At 41.8% G+C, this 19,899-nt stretch overlaps 2 protein-coding genes, 1 non-coding gene and 1 pseudogene across 18 annotated transcripts in view; 2 read left to right on the top strand and 2 right to left on the bottom strand.

Moving 5' to 3' along the window:
- BBOF1 (basal body orientation factor 1) overlaps positions 1–12,308 on the bottom strand; it is a 39,614-nt gene extending 27,306 nt beyond the window's left edge. For both annotated transcript variants that reach the window (XM_060295045.1, XM_060295044.1), the window contains exons 1-3: positions 12,142–12,308; positions 9,977–10,205; positions 3,468–3,533 (exon numbers count right to left, since the gene is read on the bottom strand). In XM_060295045.1, the coding sequence (XP_060151028.1) occupies positions 3,468–3,533; positions 9,977–10,205; positions 12,142–12,221 (375 nt within the window). In that variant the 5' untranslated portion in view covers positions 12,222–12,308. The remainder of the gene's footprint in view (positions 1–3,467; positions 3,534–9,976; positions 10,206–12,141) is intronic.
- On the top strand, positions 17–1,996 carry LOC132596777 (ubiquitin-associated protein 1 pseudogene; annotated as a pseudogene).
- Positions 12,309–12,407: 99 nt separating the features above from the next.
- ENTPD5 (ectonucleoside triphosphate diphosphohydrolase 5 (inactive)) overlaps positions 12,408–19,899 on the top strand; it is a 36,520-nt gene continuing 29,028 nt past the window's right edge. For 3 of the 15 annotated variants that reach the window (XM_060295040.2, XM_060295042.2, XM_060295033.1), the window contains exons 1-2: positions 12,410–12,480; positions 14,729–14,807. The gene's annotated coding sequence lies outside the window, so the exon portion shown is untranslated. Of the gene's footprint in view, positions 12,481–12,600; positions 12,888–12,919; positions 13,190–13,255; positions 13,274–13,389; positions 13,407–14,728; positions 14,808–15,826; positions 15,908–16,000; positions 16,395–19,899 lie in introns of those variants that run through there. The other 12 variants (XM_060295038.2, XM_030831687.3, XM_060295039.2 and 9 more) reach the window with 10 other exon arrangements.
- TRNAG-CCC (transfer RNA glycine (anticodon CCC)) lies at positions 17,968–18,040 on the bottom strand. Its single transcript has one exon. It is a non-coding gene; the product is annotated as a tRNA-Gly (tRNA).

Below are 19,899 nucleotides of genomic sequence, written 5' to 3'. Positions count from 1 at the left end.
GGTGGTGGTGTTCGCTCTCCCTAGGGGCCGTCAGGAGCTCAGCGGGGACTGAGCCTGGGAGGCCGGTCGGTGGCAGCACCTTTCAGCTTCTGGGACAGCGGCAGCAGCGTTCAGGTTCTAAATGGCTTCTAAGAAGTTGGGTGCAGATTTTCATGGGACTTTCAGTGACCTTGATGATGTCCCATTTAAGATAGGAGACAAATTCAAAACACCAGCTAAAGTTGGTCTACCTATTGGCTTCTCCTTGCCTGACTGTTTGCAGGTTGTCAGAGAAGTACAGAATGGCTTCTCTTTGGAAAAGAAAACCATTGAGTGGGCTGAAGACATTAAGAAAATCCAAGGAGCCCAGTGGGAAGCAGAGCACGAGGCTGAGGAAGCAGAAGCTAAAGTGAATTCTAAGAGTGGCCCAGAGGGTGACAGCAAAATGAGCTTCTCCAAGACTCACGGTACAGCCACAATGCCACCTCCTATCAATCCCATCCTTGCCAGCTTACAGCACAACAGCATCCTCACCCCGACTCGGGTCAGCAGCAGTGCCACAAGACAGAAAGTTCTCAGCCCACCCCATACAAAGGCAGGTTTCAATCCTGCTGACTTTGAGTGTGAAGAAGACCCGTTTGATAATCTGGAGTTAAAAACTATTGATGAGAAGGAAGAGCTGAGAAACATTCTGGTAGGAACCAGTGGACCCATTATGGCCCAGTTATTGGACAGTGACTTGCCTAGAGGTGGCTCTGGGTCTGTGTTACAGGATGAGGAGGTCCTGGCATCCCTGGAGCAGGCAACCCTAGATTTCAAGCCTCTTCACAAACCCAGTGGCTTTATAACCTTACCACAGTTGGGCAACTGTGAAAAGATGTCGCTGTCTTCCAAAGTGTCCCTCCCCCCATCCCTGCAGTAAGCAATATCAAGTCCCTGTCCCTCCCCAAACTTGACTCTGATGACAGCAGTCAGAAGACAGCCAAGATGGCAAGCACTTTCCACAGCACATCCTGCCTCTGCAGTGGCACGTTCCAGAATTCCCTAAAGCCTTCCACCCAAAGCAGTGCCAGTGAGCTCAATGGGCATCATACGCTTGGGCTTTCAGCTTTGAACTTGGACAGTGGCACAGAGGCGCCAACCCTGAACCATTCCCAGATGCCTTCCCTCTCTGTCTTGTCTGTGTGCACAGAAGAATCGTCACCTCCAAATACGTGTCCCACGGTCACACCTCCTAATTCCTCAATGTCACAAGTGCCCAACACTCCCAGCTGTCCCCAGGCTTATTCTGAACTGCAGACGCTGTGAGCGGCAACGTGTGGAGACGGTGATCGACATGGGCTATTCATATGAGTATGTCTTGAAAGCCATGAAGAAGAAAGGAGAGAATACTGAGCAGATTCTCGACTATCTCTTTGCACATGGACAGCTCTGTGAGAAGGGCTTTGACCCTCTTTAAGTGGAAGAGGCTCTGGAAATGCAGCAGTGTTAGAGGAAAAGATGATGGAGTTCCTTCAGTTAATGAGCAAATTTAAGGAAATGGGCTTTGAACTGAAAGATATTAAGGAAGTTCTGCTATTACACAACAATAACCAGGACAATGCTTTGGAAGACCTCATGGCTCGGGCGGGAGCCAGCTGAGACCAGGCCCTGCCTAGGCCCTGCCACGGAGCCCCCGCTGCCGAAGGCCCTGAGGAGACCACCTGTGGGGAAGAAGGGGCACACTTCCGGATTTTCTTTTGGGGGTGGAAGGTCAGGTGTAGAGACTGTGCTTGCCAAGTCTCTATGAGCCTAGGTCCTGAGCTGGGGAGAAAGTGGGGAAGATTTGGGCATGCAAATGCCCCCAGAACTGTCCTGGCTCCTTCCATAGTAAAAGTATTTGTATTCTGAGAAGTGTCCTTCCCACCTTGGCCATCCAGAGAGACTTCTCTGGTCTTTCTGGGGTCTGTATGGCCTCAGCTGAAACCTGGCCCAGCTGCCAAAAGGAATTGGGGAGAAGGAGGTGGGAGGGCCAGACTCAGTGCTACTTTGGGGCTAGATGTTTCCCTTCTCTGCAAGGGTGGACTGACCTCTAATCCAAGTTGAGTGCAATTGAAAGTTTCTTCCAGGGTTTTGTTTTTTTCCCCTTTTAACGATGTCACTTAGTGTTACACTGGTTCTGCAGTGTCTCTGAGCTGCAAAGAATGCCCTTTTCCCCTTGGGGCCCTGAGTTTGACTTTTCTGCCAGGCAGTTACCATACTTCCCTGCTCCAGCCTGTTTCTTTTGGCCTGGTTTGGACCACAGTCTTCTGCTACCCCAGATTTTAGAGCCCCCTGCTCTAGAAAACAGTTGTCAGTTTAAGAAATCATTGGCCCCTTCCCAGCACATCAAGTGGGGAAGAAAGAGGCTGTGATTTAGTCACCCAGCACTCACTCCCCCTCAGTTCTCCCTGGAGAACAGCCTCTCCCTCCAGGCCCTTGCCCTAGGATGACACAATGAATAACACCTAGTCATAGAAATCAGTCTCTTTGGTTTGTTTTGTATTATGTTGTACATCATTAAAGATCTAAATACTAAGGATATACAGTCTTGGTGAATCTAAAGTAATTTGCCAACTATTTTGATTCTTCAGAGAGAACTACTAATAAAAATCTAAAAGGTAAAAAAAAGAAATGCAAATTGAAGTACACTGAAATATCATTTCTTACCTATGTTAACAAAAATCCATTTTGACAATATACTCTGGTATATTGTGGAGACATGGATAGAAGTTAGATTTCTCAGAATATACCATGTTTGATAGATTTTACTTTGGAACCATATAAATATTTTACATAATTATAGTTACATAATTGTACATTAAATTAAACTTTATAAAGCAACTCCTAAAAATCAAAAGCAAAATGTGTTGTTGAGTTGGTGGCATATCCTCACAGGAAGGAATTATTTCAAATCATTTTTAAACCTTGTTAATTTGATTGTAGATCCCTATCAGTATATATCCTAAGAGGAAAAGTGTCCCCCCCCAAATCTTAAACTGTATCCACTAATTTATGTTGGTGGTAGTATTAATATTAGTATTCTGTGCCTATTGATGTATTAAGGTTTGAAGAAAATACACAATTATACTGGTATCATTAAGAACCACGGTTTTTGGTGAGGAAGAAAGGAGACACAGATAAAGTTAAGTAAAAATCCTGTACTCCTGCATCTGAATTTAAAGTATTAGTATGGGCTTATGATATATTTTAATCTTCAAAAACTATATATTTCCTAGCTCTGTCCACTGAAAAGCCCTAGAGCTCAAGATCAGTAAACACCACTACTACCAGATGGTTTTCTACAATAACAAAATTTTATGTTATTTTTGAGCTTTTGTACAATCAAGTGTGTGGGCTTTAAGGTCACTGAGCTGCTCAAAGGATCTACTCACTTGTTCTCCTTGTGTCTTAAATATCTGAACTTGCCAGAAACCTGACCACCAGTAAGTGACCACCAATGTACATACCAATTTTTCCTTCTCTTCTTGGGCTTTTCCCTTAGTTTCATTCAATTGCTGTTTCAGTTTTTCAATCTGTAGAAAATGGAAATACAGAGGAAGGTAAGAAATGACTCTGCATCCTAACTTAATTAAGTAGTCTAGTTTTCACATGATATTAAAACCAGTAGGGTTGGAGACGTGGAAAGAAGAGAATAGAGGACATAATCCACCCTGTTAACATGCTATCGCCAGCTTCCAAAACTTGGCTATCATCACAATTGCCTGGGTAACGTGTGTGTGTGTGTGGTAAAAAACACAATATTAAATTTACGATCTTAACCATTTTTAAGTATATATTCACATTGTTGTGCAGCAGATCTCTGGAAATTTTTCTTCTTGCAAAACAGAAACTCTATGTTCATGAGACACTAATTCCTTCTCTTCCCTCCCCCTAGCCTTTCTGCATTGTTTCTATGATTTTGACTACTTCAGATATGTCCACTGAAGAAAAACCACACAACCTGAAAGTTGTGAATTAAGTTTTATTCTAGGATTATACTGAGGGCTATAGCCTGGGAAACAGCCTCTCAGAGAGCTCTGAGGAACTGCTCAGAAGAGGTAAGAGAGGAGCTGGGATATACAGGAGTTTCTTGCTGGAAAAAAACATGTAGTCAGACATCAAAAGATTAGTACTAATCACAAGGAATGGGCATTTCAAGTTAATGACTTTAGTGCTTTTCTATATAAGGGAAGATGCAACATCTGGGCTTGTAATTATTCCTTAGATATGCATCTTAACTATCTAGGGTCAGTATCCAAAGCACAGAAGGCTTCCTGTTTTTCTCCATCCTGAACTCCCTTCAGGACGCACCATGGGGGGAAGGCAGGTGGTGGGCAGGGGTAAGGGGCTGCAATGGCTGATGGCTTGATCCTTATAGAACTGGAATAGTGGGCAACGTTCATTGTTTACTGGAATGTCGGGCAACATTCCCTGTCCACATACACTTCATATGAGTGGAATCATACAGTATTTGTCCTTTTGTAACGGGCTTATTTCACTTAGCATAATGGCCTTGAGGTTCGTCTATGTTGTAGCATATGACAAGATTTCCTTCTTTTTTTTTAAAGCTGCATAATATTCCATTGTATGTGTATAACACATTTTATTCACTCATCCATCAACAGACATTTGGGTTGTTTCCACATCTTGACTATATGAATGTGAATAATGTTTATGTGAATGATGTTTATATGAATAATGTTTCAAAAACATGGGTGTGCAATTGTCTCTTCAAGATCCTGCTTTAAATTCTCTTGGAAATGTACCCCAAAGTGAGATTGTTGGATCATATGATAATTTTATTTTTAATTTTTTGAGGAACCTCTGTACTGTTTTCCATAATGGCTATGCCATTTCACACTCCCACCAACAGTGCACAAGGATTCCAATTTATCTACATCCTCAGCAACACTTGCTATTTTCTGTTTTTCTGTTTTCTGTTTTGGTTTTTTGGCCCTGAGGCACGTGGGATCTTAGCTCCCCGACCAGGGATTGAACCCGCACCCCCTGCATTGGAAGGTGAAGTCTTAACCACTGGATCGCCAGGGAAGTCCCTTGTTTTTCTGATAGTAGCCATCTTAATGGGTGTGAAGTGATGACTTGGAGTTTTGATTTGCACTTCTTTTAAATGAGGATTTTTTTAAATAAAAGTTTCAAGAACAGTACAAAGAATTCTCGTATACTCTCCACCCAATTTTGCCACATTTGCTTTCCCTCTATGATAGATCTAAATATATGTATATATGATACAGATGTTTGAAACTGTTTTTTCTGGAGCATGTGAAAATAAGTCTAGGACATCATACCCCTATACCCCTATATATTTCAGTATGTACTTCCTAAGAAAAAGGACAATCTCTTAGAAGCACAGTACAATGATCAAAATTGGGAAATTTAACATTGATAAAATACTATTATTTAATCTATAGTCCATGTTCAAATTTTGCCATCAATTGTCCCAATGGTGTCCTTTTATTGTAACTTTCCTTTTCCTGGTCCAGGATGTAATCCCTGATTATGATTACACTTAGTTGTCATATATCCTACTCTCTTTAATCTGGGGCAGTTTCTCAGTCTTTGTCTTTTATGATATCAAAGTTTTTGAAAAATACTGGCCAGGGTTGGAGTTGTCTGATGTTTCTTCATGAGAAGATTCAGGTTATGCCCTTTTGGCAGGCATACACTGCCTAAGTGATGATGTATCCTTGTCGCTGCATCAAGTCATGAAGTGACTGACGTTAATTGTAATCAACTGGTTAAGATTGTGTCTGCCAGGTTTCTCCACTTAAAAGTTACTATTTTTCCTTTTGTAATTATTAAGTATTTTGGGGCAAGATATTTTGAGACTATGCAAATATCCTCTGCTCATCAAAATTTCACCCACTAGTTTTAGCATCCACTGTTGTTCTTGACTGAATCAATTATTACTCTGAAGCCAAATGGTGACTTTTCTAATTCCATCATTCCATGGAAATTTAATAATTTACTGCATTCCACTATAAGGAAAAACTTTCTATTCTCCCTTAGTTATTTAAATAAATAAATTTATTTATTTAAATAAATAAATTTATTTATTTATTTTTGGCCGTGTTGGGTCTTCGTTGCTGCGAGCAGGCTTTCTCTAGTTGTGGTGAGTGGGGGCTGCTCTTCGTTGCAGTGCACGGGCTTCTCGTTGCGGTGGCTTCTCTTGTTGCAGAGCACAGGCTCTAGGTGCACGGGCTCAGTAGTTGTGGCTCGCGGGCTCTAGAGCGCAGGTTCAGTAGTTGTGGCACATGGGATTAGTTGCTCCATGGCATGTGGGGTCTTCCCAGACCAGGGCTCGAACCTGTGTCCTCTGCGTTGGCAGGAAGATTCCTAACCACTGCGCCACAGGGAAGTCCCTCTCCCTTATTTATTAATGTATGTGTTTAACTATTAGTTGTATGCACTCATGGACTCATTTTATTCAGTTATAATTTATTACTGTCATTATTTATTTTGAATGTCCCAGATTTGGTCAGTGGGAGCCCCTTCAAGCTAACTGCCGTGTCCTTTAATTTTTTTTTTACTGACTTCCTGTCACAAGATATTCCAAATTCATTTTTTAGTTCAAATTCATTTTTCACTCTCCCTGCTCCAGTCTTAGAATCAATCATTTCTCCAAGGTGCTGGTATGTTTTAGTAGGAAATCTGAGTAGCTTTTTAAACTAAAAATTCCTTGCCGTGGTTATAGAATCAGAAGATACAGAAGTGAAATACTGTTGTAAATAATCTTAGAATAGTTTAAGGAAACCCTGAAAATGTGTTAAAATAAATTGAGACAGTCCTCAGCCATGTAGGACAGGTGTAAAATATAATTAGATTTATTTTGTGTTGATTGAACAAAGCCTTAAATACCAAAACCAATAAGTGAAATCTCCTAATTTTGTCCAAGATATAATAGTTTTCAAAACACACTTCACTTATAATATTTCTATAATTAACATGAAGACTAAACAGTTTAAATAAAGTTTAAGCAAATAACACATTTCTAGGATATAGTAGAATGAGTAACAAAACTCTAAGAGAGCTAATTGACCAGGGTATATTGAATCTATTCTACTTCTTCCTCCCAAAGTAGTTTCTTTGGTTTTAATGGGTATCTATGATTGTGGGAAAATTATGTATTTGCTACAGCCAGATGCTGGTCTTTGATACATGGAGGCAGATGAAAATCAGGAAATACCAGTGATACTGATAAATGCAGACCAATATCAATTAGCTAACGCAGACCACAAAGCTTCTATATAATGAATTTTGAAAATTATTTGCATGGCTGGCCTAAAGGCTTATTTTAGAATAATACTTTATAGCAGACAATTTTAATAATGCATACTATTCAAAGAGTAATTTTAAAAATGGAAGTCGCCTAGGAAAGAGGGTTAAAAAAAAGTAATGTACAAAAAAATTACTTTATTTAAAAAAACACACAAAATCCACACAAATGTTCAGTTGTCCGATTTCTCTGATATGCTTCCAATATCATCTTGATCTTAGTTTTGATTTCTATTAACTTTTTCAAAGTATCAGTGCAATCACAAGCCATTCATTCACACATGCAAAAAAATTTTAATGAGTGCCTACTATGTGCCAGGCCCATACTAGATGCTGGAGATACAGCACTCAACGACAATTTAAAAAGACCCCCAATTCTTTACTTCTGTGTTGTTTCATTCTAATTAGGAAAAGAGAAAATAAATACATAAGTAACATGCATATAGTATGACAAAAGGTAATAAATATTACCAAGAAAATAAAGTAAGGGAGATGGTTTTAATTTTAAACAGGGTAGTGAGCAAGGGCCTCCCTGAAAATGTGGCATTTGAAAAAAAATTATGGAATGATTCATGAATTTGCATGTCATCCTTATGATACAGAATTTGCATCTGCATCACTCCAATACGTATACTGAAGCAAACACATAAAAACAATAAAAAATGGGTTAAGGAACATATAAAAGATGCTCAAGCGACTAGTAATCAGAAAAATACAAATTAAAGTGACATACCAATTTATACACATAAAATTGAGCAAAAATTATTAAGTATAATATCAAATGTTTTGGGCTTCCCTGGTGGCACAGTGGTTAAGAATTCGCCTGCCAACGCAGGGGACATGGGTTCGAGCCCTGGTCCGGGAAGATCCCACATGCCGCGGGGCAACTAAGCCCGTGTGCCACAACTACTGAGCCTGTGCTCTAGAGCCCGTGAGCCACAACTACTGAGCCCACGTGCCACAACTACTGAAGCCCGCGCGCCTAGAGCCCGTGCTCTGCAACAAGAGAAGCCACCGCAATGAGAAGCCCGCACACCACAACGAAGAGTAGCCCCCGCTCGCCACAACTAGAGAAAGCCCACACGCAGTGACGAAGACCCAATGCAGCCAAAAATAAATAAAATAAAATAAATAAATTAAAAAATATATATATCAAGTGTTCACAAAAATGTGGATAAATGGGAACTCACTTTAATACATTGCTTGTGAAAGTATAAATTGGTATAACCTCTTTGGAGTTCAATTTAAACGCTTGTGAAGTTGAAATGATGCATACCTCATAATATAGTAATTTAACTCCTAAGTGTCTACTCTAGAGAAACTCTCACACATGGGCACAAGCAGACATACACAAGAATGTTTACTGAAGGTCTATTTGTAATAATGAAAAAATGGAGTCTAACTGACCCATAGGGTGGTATGAACAAATAAATTTTGGTTATTTATTTATTTGATGTAATATTATAAAGCAGTTAATAATGAATGAAAAAATAAAGCATGCTCATTATCAACTTCTTAACAATGAACTGAATCATGTGATTTTTGTAAATATACCACAAAACATGTTTTATAAAAAAGATAAGTTGCGGGCTTCCCTGGTGCCACAGTGGTTGAGAGTCTGCCTGCCGGTGCAGGGGACGCGGGTTCGTGCCCCGGTCTGGGAGGATCCCACATACTGCGGAGCGGCTGGGCCTGTGAGCCATGGCTTCTGAGCCTCCGTGTCCAGAGCCTGTGCTCCGCAGCAGGAGAGACCACAGCAGTGAGAGGCCCGCGTACCGCAAAAAAAAAAAAAAGAGAAGTTGCAAAAGATATGTACAATATGACACTACTAATATAAATTTTAAAACAAGACTATAATATGTATTATTTGTGGATGTATAATACATAAATAGTAAAAATACGAAAACATACATGGGAATGAAGCACGGTGTAAATTTCCTTGGGCGTCCATGGGACTCATAGAAGCAGATGGGAAAGAGAAGAATTTAAGTAACACCTAAGTTCCACCCACTAGCTGTGTGACTTCAGGCAAGTTACTTGTCCTGAGAGTCAATTTCTTTTTCTGTAAAATGGGAATGACAATTTGTAGCTACAGGGGGTTATTAAAAGGACTAAATGACATAGCAGAGGTAAAGTACTTAGTATAGTGCCTGGCACAAACAGAGGCCCCAAAATGTTAGTTCCCTTCCCTTTTTTTCCCAGATTTAAAATGATAGCTCTACTCCCAACATTTCAACAAAGTTCAATAAGATAAATTCAAGATTCAACAGGCCCAAAAGAAGAGATCCAACTTGCTGGGTTCATAATCATGTGATCACGGATTATCGGTGAATTGCTTTACAGATCATTAATTACTTAGGTAGTTATCAGTATCATAAAATATATATATAGGTCATATATCATGCTCTTGTTTTTAAAATAAAGTTGATCATAATATTCCCTTAGGATCATCAACCTTTGTTTCAGGCAAGAAAACATGGGACGAGGCTGAAAATAAGAAAGAGCCAATTCTGACAGTAAAGCCATTCTGAAATAACATGTTGCTTCAAGGAGAGATAAAGTCAATTGAAGTGTCTTAACTATGTGATGAGATTTCCAGGAATTAAAATCCTTGAAATATATAACACACCAGTATAACCACAGAGGTAGTTACTAAGGCTCAGGAGGGTTTCTACCTACCTACCAGATTATCCTTCTCCTGATCCTGTTTCTTCAGGTAGTTCAATACAGACACTGTGTCTTTCTCCATTCTATACTGCTGTTTCTTTAATTCTTCATTATATTTTGCCAGTCTCCGGGAAGTATCACGATACTCAATCCTAGAGAGTTCTGTGACTTCCAGCCTGGCCTCCCAAAGGGAGGCATTGGCCTTGGCTCTCTCCATGGCAGATTCCTCAACTTTTATCATCTTCCTGCACAGGAAGAGGACACATTGACAGCATATAACTATTTCTCTACTATATTAGTATTACACCTTTCTCTTTATTGTTATTTGTTTTGCTTGGCATTTGCCTAGCACATATGAGCAAATACTGTTGGATAAATGAGTTAATAAGAAATATATATGGTCTGTTAGCCTCAGTGTTTCTCCTTGTTGATATGTGCACTGCAGTTGCATGGTCAAAAATAGAAAACATGCTAGTGAGTTCCAGGAATGTTATAAGCCGTTGGCACTTCTAAAAAAGGCTAGACTAACTACACAGTTATACTTTTTAAAAAATCACACTGTAGAAGAATACTTATATAATACATTGGAGGAAAAAAGTTACAAATAAATTTGTATATTGGGCTATCATTTTATAAAGAAGAAAAAGAATATTCCAAAATGATAGTAGTGGTTATCTTTGGATGATGGGACTACAGGTGGTTTTGTTTTCTGTTTGACTTTCTATGTTTCCTAAACTTTCTGTATTGAGCATGCATTACTCTCTTAAACAAGTTACTTTATAAACTTTGCAAGGATTTCCTTGTGGTCCCATATATAGTGTTGTTGGACAATGTGTATGACTCCAATGTGTCTAGGAACCACTAGGGTCATCTAATAGGTTTAGTGGCAATCTAGCAGCAACTCCAAGCCTGCAAAGCTTTAGTGCCAGCGCAATACTATCCACTTCAGAAATTCTGATCACTTTGCGGAAACATGAATAATTACCTGAATTGGTCAAATCCTTTATGTTTTCCTTTGAACCAAAAGGAATCCTTGAAAAAAGCCCAAGGAACTACTTCAATCATCCAGAGATCCTTTGGATGTCCACGATCATCTCAACCACATAGCTGAGATCGATCAGGCTACAGGCAAAAAATAATGAACCCAGAGCACCAGAGCATAGTTCTTGTGCGGGGGGGAGGGGGGAGATCCAAGTTGAAGCATACACAAGCAGACACCTTAATTTGTTTATTTAACAAATATTAAGCATCTGCTATGATCCAGGGTCTCTTCTAGGTGCTAGAGATACTGTGAATAACGCTTAGTGCCTATTCTAGAGAAGCTTAAAGCCTTGAGCAGGGCTTCCCAACTACGAATATTCTGAGCTACACGATTCTTTGTTTAGAGTGGGGCTGGGGGTTGTCCTGTGCAGTGTAAGATATTTAACAGCATCCTTTGTCTCTTATCCACTAGAGGTCCCCAGATGTGACAACCAAAAATGTCTCCAGATATTAACAAACGTCTCCTGGTAGCCAAAAATCACCCCAGGCGGAGAACCACTGGTCTAGAGCAATGCCGTCCAACAGAACTTTCTGTGATGGTGTTAATGCTCTATATCTGGGCTGTCCAATACAGTCACCACTACTAGCCACATGTGCCTACTGAGGACATGCAATGTAGCCAGTACAAATGAGGATCTGAATTTTTAATTTTATTTAATTTTAACTAATTTTAATGGCCACACGTAACAGGTGACTACCCTATTGGACAGCACAGGCCTAGAGGATCTTCGATATCCTAAAACATGTTATCCTGACCTTCACATCTAGGGTCAGAACTAACCCTTCTTCCGCATTCTCTATTCTTTTTCCCTCCACTGGCACTTAACTTCATTCGGTCCTATGTTACTTCTGTTCTTTGGGAACTTATCTGCCTCCTCCTCGTTCGTTAGCGCATTACACATAGGCAGGGGCTGTATCTAAGTTACTTCAGGGTCCCAAGCCTCACACTCTTGTCTTAGTTGAAGTAGTATGGTTTGGCGTGCATTTTGGTAATATCTGAACAATGGGGGCTGTCCTTCTCAGAAGCGGGGAGAGAGGAGGGTCCAGGAGGGGAGGCGGGAGGGCGCCAGTTGGCCCGCCCCTGAGAATCCCGGGAGGGTAGGCCCAGGGAGCAGGGACCCCAGGGTGGCTTCTCCTTACTTCTTCTTCTTGTCTTCGCCTTTGTCTTTGCCTTTACCTTTACCCTTCCCTTTCTTTTCGTCCTTTCCCTTCGATGGCATCTTGGCTTCTCCAGGGGCCCTGCTGCCGTTGGCGCCTCTCTGCGCCGCCCAGGCCCCGCCCCGTCTCCAAGGACAACCGGCACACTGAGCCCGTAACTACCCGCGCAGGCCGCTGCCGGCGCTCAGAGAGCGCACGCGCCCGTGACGTAGCCCCGACACCGCCCCGCGGGGCCCAGTCCACTGGCCGGGCGCAGGGGGCGGAGCGGAGATCGCGCCGAGAGCGGCGGGCGGCCGCCCCGCGGAGGCGCGCGCGCGCGCGGTGAGTGTGCGAGAGCGGACATGCCTGAGCCAGCCGGGGGCCGGGGCTGGGAGGGCGGCGGGGCGGGCTGGGAGGCCGGAGGGGGCCAGTCCCGGGTGGCTGCGCGACGGTGGGGGCGCTCTCCGCTAAGGAGGCTTGGCTTCGCGGCGGGTCCGCCCGGCGCGCCGCGGTCGTGAGAGCGCCGCTCCCGCCGGGTTTGCAGCGTCTCGCGTCTCGCCCGTGCGTCCTCTCCTTCCCTCGCGCTGCAGCCACCGTGGCCGTGGCAGCCTCGCTCTCGTCCCTGCGCCGCCTCTCCCGAAGCTGCCCCCGACTCTTTGGGTTTCCTTCTCCCTCTCCTGGCTTTTAACTCTTGCTAATTCTGTAAGGGATGGCGCAGCCAACGGGCTTCCCAGGCCAAACATTTTTTGGTGAGGCAGTTGAGGACTCCTCTGAGGGGGGCTGGGGGTGAGGCGGGCAGCGGCTGTTGGCGTCGGAAAGCCTGGCGGGGACAGAAGGGCTGCCCCCTGGGTTGGGAGAGGCTCCGGGGCCTCGTGGAGAGTCCTTGAAGAGGGGTGTGCTGGGGTCAGGCCCTCGGTCCCGTTCTGTACTGTCGTGGCCGGCGCTGCCCGCCCAGGGCCAGCCCCGGATTCCCATTTGCTAATAAGCTCTTGCGTTCGCAGCCCTCTTTTTTTTCTGCGAGTCGCGTAAAGTTGAAAGCTCATGCATTTTGGTGCGTTTTGGTTTTGGTTTGGTGCCCCCCTCCGCCCCCCCCCCCGCCCTCCAGCACGCCAGTGAAAAGGAGTAGTACTGAAAGGTACTGTTCGCCTTTTTCGGAGGAGGAGCTCTGTGCTTCTGCCTTCATTCAGTGAGTTAGTCCGGGAGTTACTGAGGAAGACAGGGAATTCTAGGTGCCGGGACAACAGAAAACTTGTGATTGAAGCTCTGCTGTGCGTTATTCTCCCTTTCAAATTGAATTTTAAATTTCTTTAAAAACTTCATTGTACATCTTCCTTCTCCATTTCGCTAAGGAGAACTTAATCCCTACACCCTTTCCAGAGGTTTCTGATGCAAACCCCCCTTTTTTTTTCCACTTACGTCGTTTCTGTTTCTGAATTCAGTGGTTAGGGGGAACATGCTGATTGGTGTTAATATTAATGAGCGCTGGAAATCTTTTTAGCCATACCATTTGCTTGCATGATAGTGGCTTACCCTCTTCTGGTGCTTTCCCCCCCTCTATTTGCATGTCACATTTCCATGAGCCCATGGTGGAATTATACATTGAAGGGGTTTATTCTCATATAGAAGCTATAAAGTTATTGATTTTGTGTCTAAGGTTCTGAACATGCACCCTATTGATAACTTGCCGGAAAGAGAGGGTAGGGCATCTTCTGTCAGAGGCTTGACATTTGGAATTCATTCTAAAAAATTGGTTACTGTGCATATGAAAGTCCAAAACTTTTGTTGTCTGTAGACTCATTTATAAACATGAAAATTTGACTGTAACAACATTATTTCTTAATATATATGCATAATACTTTACTTACATGTACATTATAGTTATTTTATTATACAGCATATTTTTATTGACTTTAAGTTTGATTTTGTAGTTAAAGCTGTTGTAACTTGAATACGACTAAGAGAAATGCCCAGATTCACACTGTGGTAGATGTAGGTCTAGAATCTGTAGTCTTCTGAACCTCCACATCTCTGCCAAAGAACTGGATGTTATTATTCAGTCATATGTTTGTAAAAAACATCCAATGGTACAGATAGTAGAGTAGGAAGTTGCTATGTAGCAATTTATCTGGTAGCATTTCCTTTCATACTTTCTTGTAGGTAGTTTTACTATGAAGTTTATTTCGCTGAATAAATTTGCTTTGTTTTATTTAATTAATTAATTTATTTATTTTTGGCTGTGTTAGGGCTTCCTTGCTGTGTGCGGGTTTTCTCTAGTTGTGGCGAGCAGGGGCTACTCTTCCTTGTGGTTCGTGGGCTTCTCACTGTCGTGGCTTCTCGTTGCAGAGCATGGACTCTAGAGCTCAGGCTCAGTAGTTGTGGCGCACGGGCTTAGTTACTCTGCAGCATGTGGGATCTTCCCCGACCAGGGCCCGAACCCGTGTCCCCTGCATTGGCAGGCGGATTCTTAACCCCTGTGCCACCAGGGAAGTCCCATGCTTTGTTTTATTGTTTAGAATGCTAATGCGTTTAAAACTTGGGATAAGCATTTAGTGTTTTGTTGACTTGGTTTTGTAATTCTTTTTTTGCCCAGTTTGCATGGTTCCTGGTCAGCATAGAAATGTGGAGTGTCTCGGCTGAATCCTCATGCAGACAAGATCATTATGGTCCTGGTAGGTAGGGCAAGTATCTGGATGTGAGGTTACACCTCTGCTATCTTTTTTTTTTTTAACATCTTATTGGAGTGTAATTGCTTTACAATGGTGTGTTAGTTTCTGCTTTATAACAAAGTGAATCAGTTATGCATATACATATGTCCCCATATCTCTTCCCTCTTGCATCTCCCTCCCTCCCACCTTCCCTATCCCACCCTTCTAGGTGGTCACAAACCACCGAGCTGATCTCCCTGTGCTATGCGGCCGCTTCTCACTAGCTATCTATTTTACGTTTGGTAGTGTATATATGTCCATGCCACTCTCTCACTTTGTCCCAGCTTACCCTTCCCCCTCCCCATATCCTCAAGTCCATTCTCTAGTAGGTCTGTGTCTTTATTCCCGTCTTGCCCCTAGGTTCTTCAAGACTATTTTGTTTGTTTGTTTGTTTGTTTTTTAGATTCCATATATATGTGTTAGCATACAGTATTTGTTTTTCTCTTTCTGACTTACTTCACTCTGTATGACAGACTCTAGGTCCATCCACCTCACTACAAATAACTCAATTTCATTTCTTTTTATGGCTGAGTAATATTCCATTGTATATATGTGCCATATCTTCTTTATTCATTCATCTGTTGATGGACACTTAGGTTGCTTCCATGTCCTGGCTATTGTAAATAGAGCTGCAATGAACATTTTGGTACATGACTCTTTTTGAATTATGGTTTTCTCAGGGTATATGCCCAGTAGTGGGATTGCTGGGTCGTATGGTAGTTCTAAAGCTGTAAATGTACTTCATTTGCTCCTGGGTTGGTTTTGTTTTGTTTTCCTGAATTGGATTTTCTGTCTTTGCCAAAAGATGTTAACTTTTCTCTTGTCCCATTGACTGTAATACCATCAAGTGCGGAGTTGCTCAAAAAGCCAAATAAGAACTTAGGATTATATCTCAAAATACATATTATTTCTAATTTTTTCTTCCAGTAGTTCCAGAATTGGGTTTACTCTCTAAAGTCATCTGTGACTTTATTCTGTTTTAGCTTGGAGACCGAGTTTCTACTCATAAATCATCCTTGAAGTTGCCTGATAGCTGATGCTGTTTTATAAGTAGAAGAGACCAGGTGAACAGTTTTGGGTTTTGTTTTCACACACCCTTTAGAATCTTGGATGCATTTATTGTCATCTGAAGGAGACTGATCAATATTTCTGAATATCATGGAGAGTTACTTTCATCCTACTTTTTCATTACATGTGGTACAAATATAGAATTCTATTAAATAGCTATCATCTTGTGATATTGTTGCAGGAAGGGGGACGCCTTCCAGGGCCCGAGAGTGGGCTCTTGTCTAACACTCAGAAATGAATTGTCTGAGGAGACACACGTGCTGCCAAAGCAAGAGATTTATTTGGAAGGGGCACCCGGGTGGAGAGCAGGAGGGTAAGGGAACCCAAGAAAACTGCTGTGCCACGTGGCTCGCAGTCTCAGGTTTTATGGTAATGGGGTTAGTTTCTGGGTTGTCTCTGGCCAATCACTCTGACTCAGCGTCCTTCCTGGTGGCACACGCATCACTCAGCCAAGATGGATTCCAGTGAGGAGGATTCTGGGAGGTTGGTAGGACATACGGACTCATATCTTCTCTCTTCTTTTGACTTTTCCCGAATTCTTCCAGTTTGTGGTGGCTTGTTAGTTCCACATTCCTTACCAGGACCTCCTGTCACAAGATAACTCATGCAAATGGTTACTGTGGTGCCTGGCCAGGGTGGGCGGTTTCAGTCAGTGGTTTCCCCTAACAATATAATGACTAGTTCACATCCCTACAGAGGATAAGGAATCCTGGAGATAAAGGATATAATCTTATAAATTTTCAAATCAGTTTAACATTCACTGTTTTACTTATATACAGAATCTGTTACCACAGATTATTGTCTATTGGCAATTTATTTGCAAAATATTCAATTTTTATTAGTTGTCCTTTCTGACAAAACCATTACACAGGACTTAAAGTCAGGTGGGTTTTTTTTTGAATTTTATTTAATTTATTTTTTTCTACAGCAGGTTCTTATTAGTCATCCATTTTATACATATCAGTGTATACATGTCAATCCCAATCTCCCAATTCATCCCACCACCCCCCATCGCTTCCCCCCCCTTAAAGTCAGTTCTTTAAGAAAAGTTATATACCGGAACTTCCCTGGTGGTCCAGTGGTTAAGAATCTGCATTCCAATGCAGGGGATGTGGGTTCGATCCCTGGTCAGGGAACTAAGATCCCACGTGCTGCAAGGCAGCTAAGCCCATGCACCACAACTACTGAGCCCACGTGCTCTAGAGACCCTGTGCCGCGACTAGAGAGAATCCCGCATGCTGCAACGAAGAGCCTGCGCTGCAGCAAAGATCCTGTGTGCTGCAACTAAGACCTGATGCAGCCAAATAAATAATAAATAAATTATATAGAAAAAAAAAGTCATATACCCAAATTTCAAACCTGCTTATCTGCACTTTTCATTTCATGGATCTGTCAAATGTTCATTCATTTAAGAAATGTTTAGTAGGTACAGTACCAACTGAATACCAGGCTCTGGTAGCTTGAGGGGTACAGTGGGAGACAAGACAGGGCCCTGCCTTCAAGTGGCTTACAGTCAGGTGTATAACATGCTGACCTGGACATTGACCTCTGAGAATATACAATACACATAGCTTCCTCATTGGAAGCTATGCACAAACAGTTAACAATAAAATTCACCAAGCAGTGATGGATAAAGCGGAGATGATATGGACCCTACGTGCTACAGGAATTTGCAGGCATGAAAGACTATCAGAAAGTTTACAGGAGGAGGTAGGCTGAAAGTAAAAGGGAAGGCTTTCTGGGAAGGTAGAACAAATGAGCAAAATCAGCGTGTGCTTGAGACAAGGAGTAATTTAACTAGAGTAACGGTTCCCGAAGTGTGGTCCACGCACCAGTAGTATCAGCATCATCTGCTAACTTGTTAGAACTGCAGATTCTCAGTCCCAACTTGAGACCTATTGAATTGGAAATGCTGACAGTGAAGCCCAGCGATCTATGTTTTTTGGTTGTTTTTAAATATTTATTTATTTATTTGGCTGTGCCGGGTCTTAGTTGCAGCACATGGGATCTTCATTGCGGTGTGTAGAATCTTTACTTGGCGGCATGTGGGATCTAGTTCCCTGACCAGGGATTGAACCTGGGCCCCCTGCATTGGGAGTGCAGAGTCTTAGCCACTGGACCACCAGGGAATTCCCCCAGCAATCCATGTTTTAACAAGCCCTCCAGGTGGCTCTGATGTGTGCTTAGAGCAAAGGGTTTTTGTATGAAAGTAGTGGGCAAAAAACTTTGGTTGAGGTAAGCTGGGACTTAGAATGTTAGGCAAGAAGTTTGTCTTTTAATCCTACAGAGCAGAGTCACCAACTTGAAACTTGAGAGCTGGATTTGGCCCATAGATATGTTTTGTTTGACCTGTATGGTGGTTTTTTGAGTTTTGTTTTTGTTTTTTGTTTTTTTAATGGAATTAGTTGTCACTATTTTAAAAACCAGATTCTACATAGAAATCTGTGCTTTTAGCTTATTTTCAAAAATCAGAAGACCTGGCAATACTGAGCTTGTATTTCATCATGGCAGCAATTTGTGGGAACAGCAAGCAACTTACCCTTTAGAGGGGACAAGATGGGACATGTGCTTTCCAGTTTACACAGTCCCCACAACTTCCTGTTGATTACACACACCTTTACTTACTTACATTTTCTGCCTGGCCCCAGTAGGTATTCCAGTATTTGAGTTTGTAACTTCTGTTATGGACAGTGGGAAATTGATGAAAGTTTTCAGAAGGAAAGTGATGTGACTTATATATTCATTAATTCATTCAACAGACATTGATGAATTAACTAACCATTGCATATGCCTGGTTATGCAATGTTCTCAAAGATGAATGAATCCCTGCCATGATATGGGTTACAGTCTAGTGAGAAAACGATGAAAGTAGTATTTAGGAAGACGGTAGCGTATGGGTTTGAGAAGAGAGACATTGGTGACTGGAAGACCAGTTAAGAGGCTATAGCAGTCCAAGTCTGAAGTAATAAAGGCCAGACTTTAGATATCAGCAAGAAGCTAGGAGGGAAGAAGGAGATGGGAAAGATATTGCAAAGCAAAAATCATCAATCCTTGGTAAGATATTGGGCATGAGAGAGGAGAATTCAAAGGTGATGAAGATTTTGAGTTGTGAATTAGGAAGTTTGTGGTGCCATTAACAAAGACAGGAAATTAGAGAATCCATTTAACCCTCTCTGTATGGGGCAGGGGCATGGAGGAAGGGAGATGTTTGGAGATGCCAGTTTGAGGTGTCTCTTGTTTTGAGTACAGTGTATTAGCATGTATACAATATAAGTGTTTTTAAAAGGAAAATTTAATAGAAATGTTTTCAAGATTGCATCCTTAGGGGTAGATACCACTCATTCCATCCTAGAATACCAAGGGAATACCTGGAGAAGCATTGAAGTTGTAAACAAAATGTAAGAAGACCTTTCTTGAAAATGTTTGCTTTGGAGGCCCTATAGTTAGAATTTATAACATTGTTCACATCCTCTCTTAAATGTATAATTTTCAGGTTTATGTTGCATTGGTAAGTTTAACTTTCTCTTTCTGGGAGAATAGAAGATACTATATAAACTCAGATGCTCAAAGACGTTTTCTGAGTATCAGTACCACCCTTCAGAATTTAAGTCATAATTGGCTCATGAGGTAGTTCAGGGATGAACATTGTCATAACTGTTGCTCTGTTGAGATAGTAGCCAAAGTTTTTCCTCTTATGATCTTACGTTTGCAGTGCTTGGTTCCCTCTGCTTTTAAAGAAAAAATTGTTTTAACTGTGGTAAAAAATATATAACATAAAAATTGTCATTTTAACCATTCTAAGTATACAATTCAGTGATATGAATTATACACTCAGTGTTGTACAACTATCACTACTATCTATTTGCAAAACTTTTTCATCACCCCAAACAAAAACTGTGGACCTGTTAAGCAATAACTTCCATTCTCCCCTCATCCCAACCCCTGGTAAACTCTACTTTCTGTCTCTGTGAATTTGCTTATTCTAGAT

The sequence above is a fragment of the Globicephala melas genome, chromosome 2 (genome assembly GCF_963455315.2).
Source record: "Globicephala melas chromosome 2, mGloMel1.2, whole genome shotgun sequence".
NCBI classification, from domain to species: domain Eukaryota; kingdom Metazoa; phylum Chordata; class Mammalia; order Artiodactyla; family Delphinidae; genus Globicephala; species Globicephala melas.
Note: the sequence above shows the minus strand (reverse complement) of the source record. Positions and strands in the feature narration are given on the sequence as shown.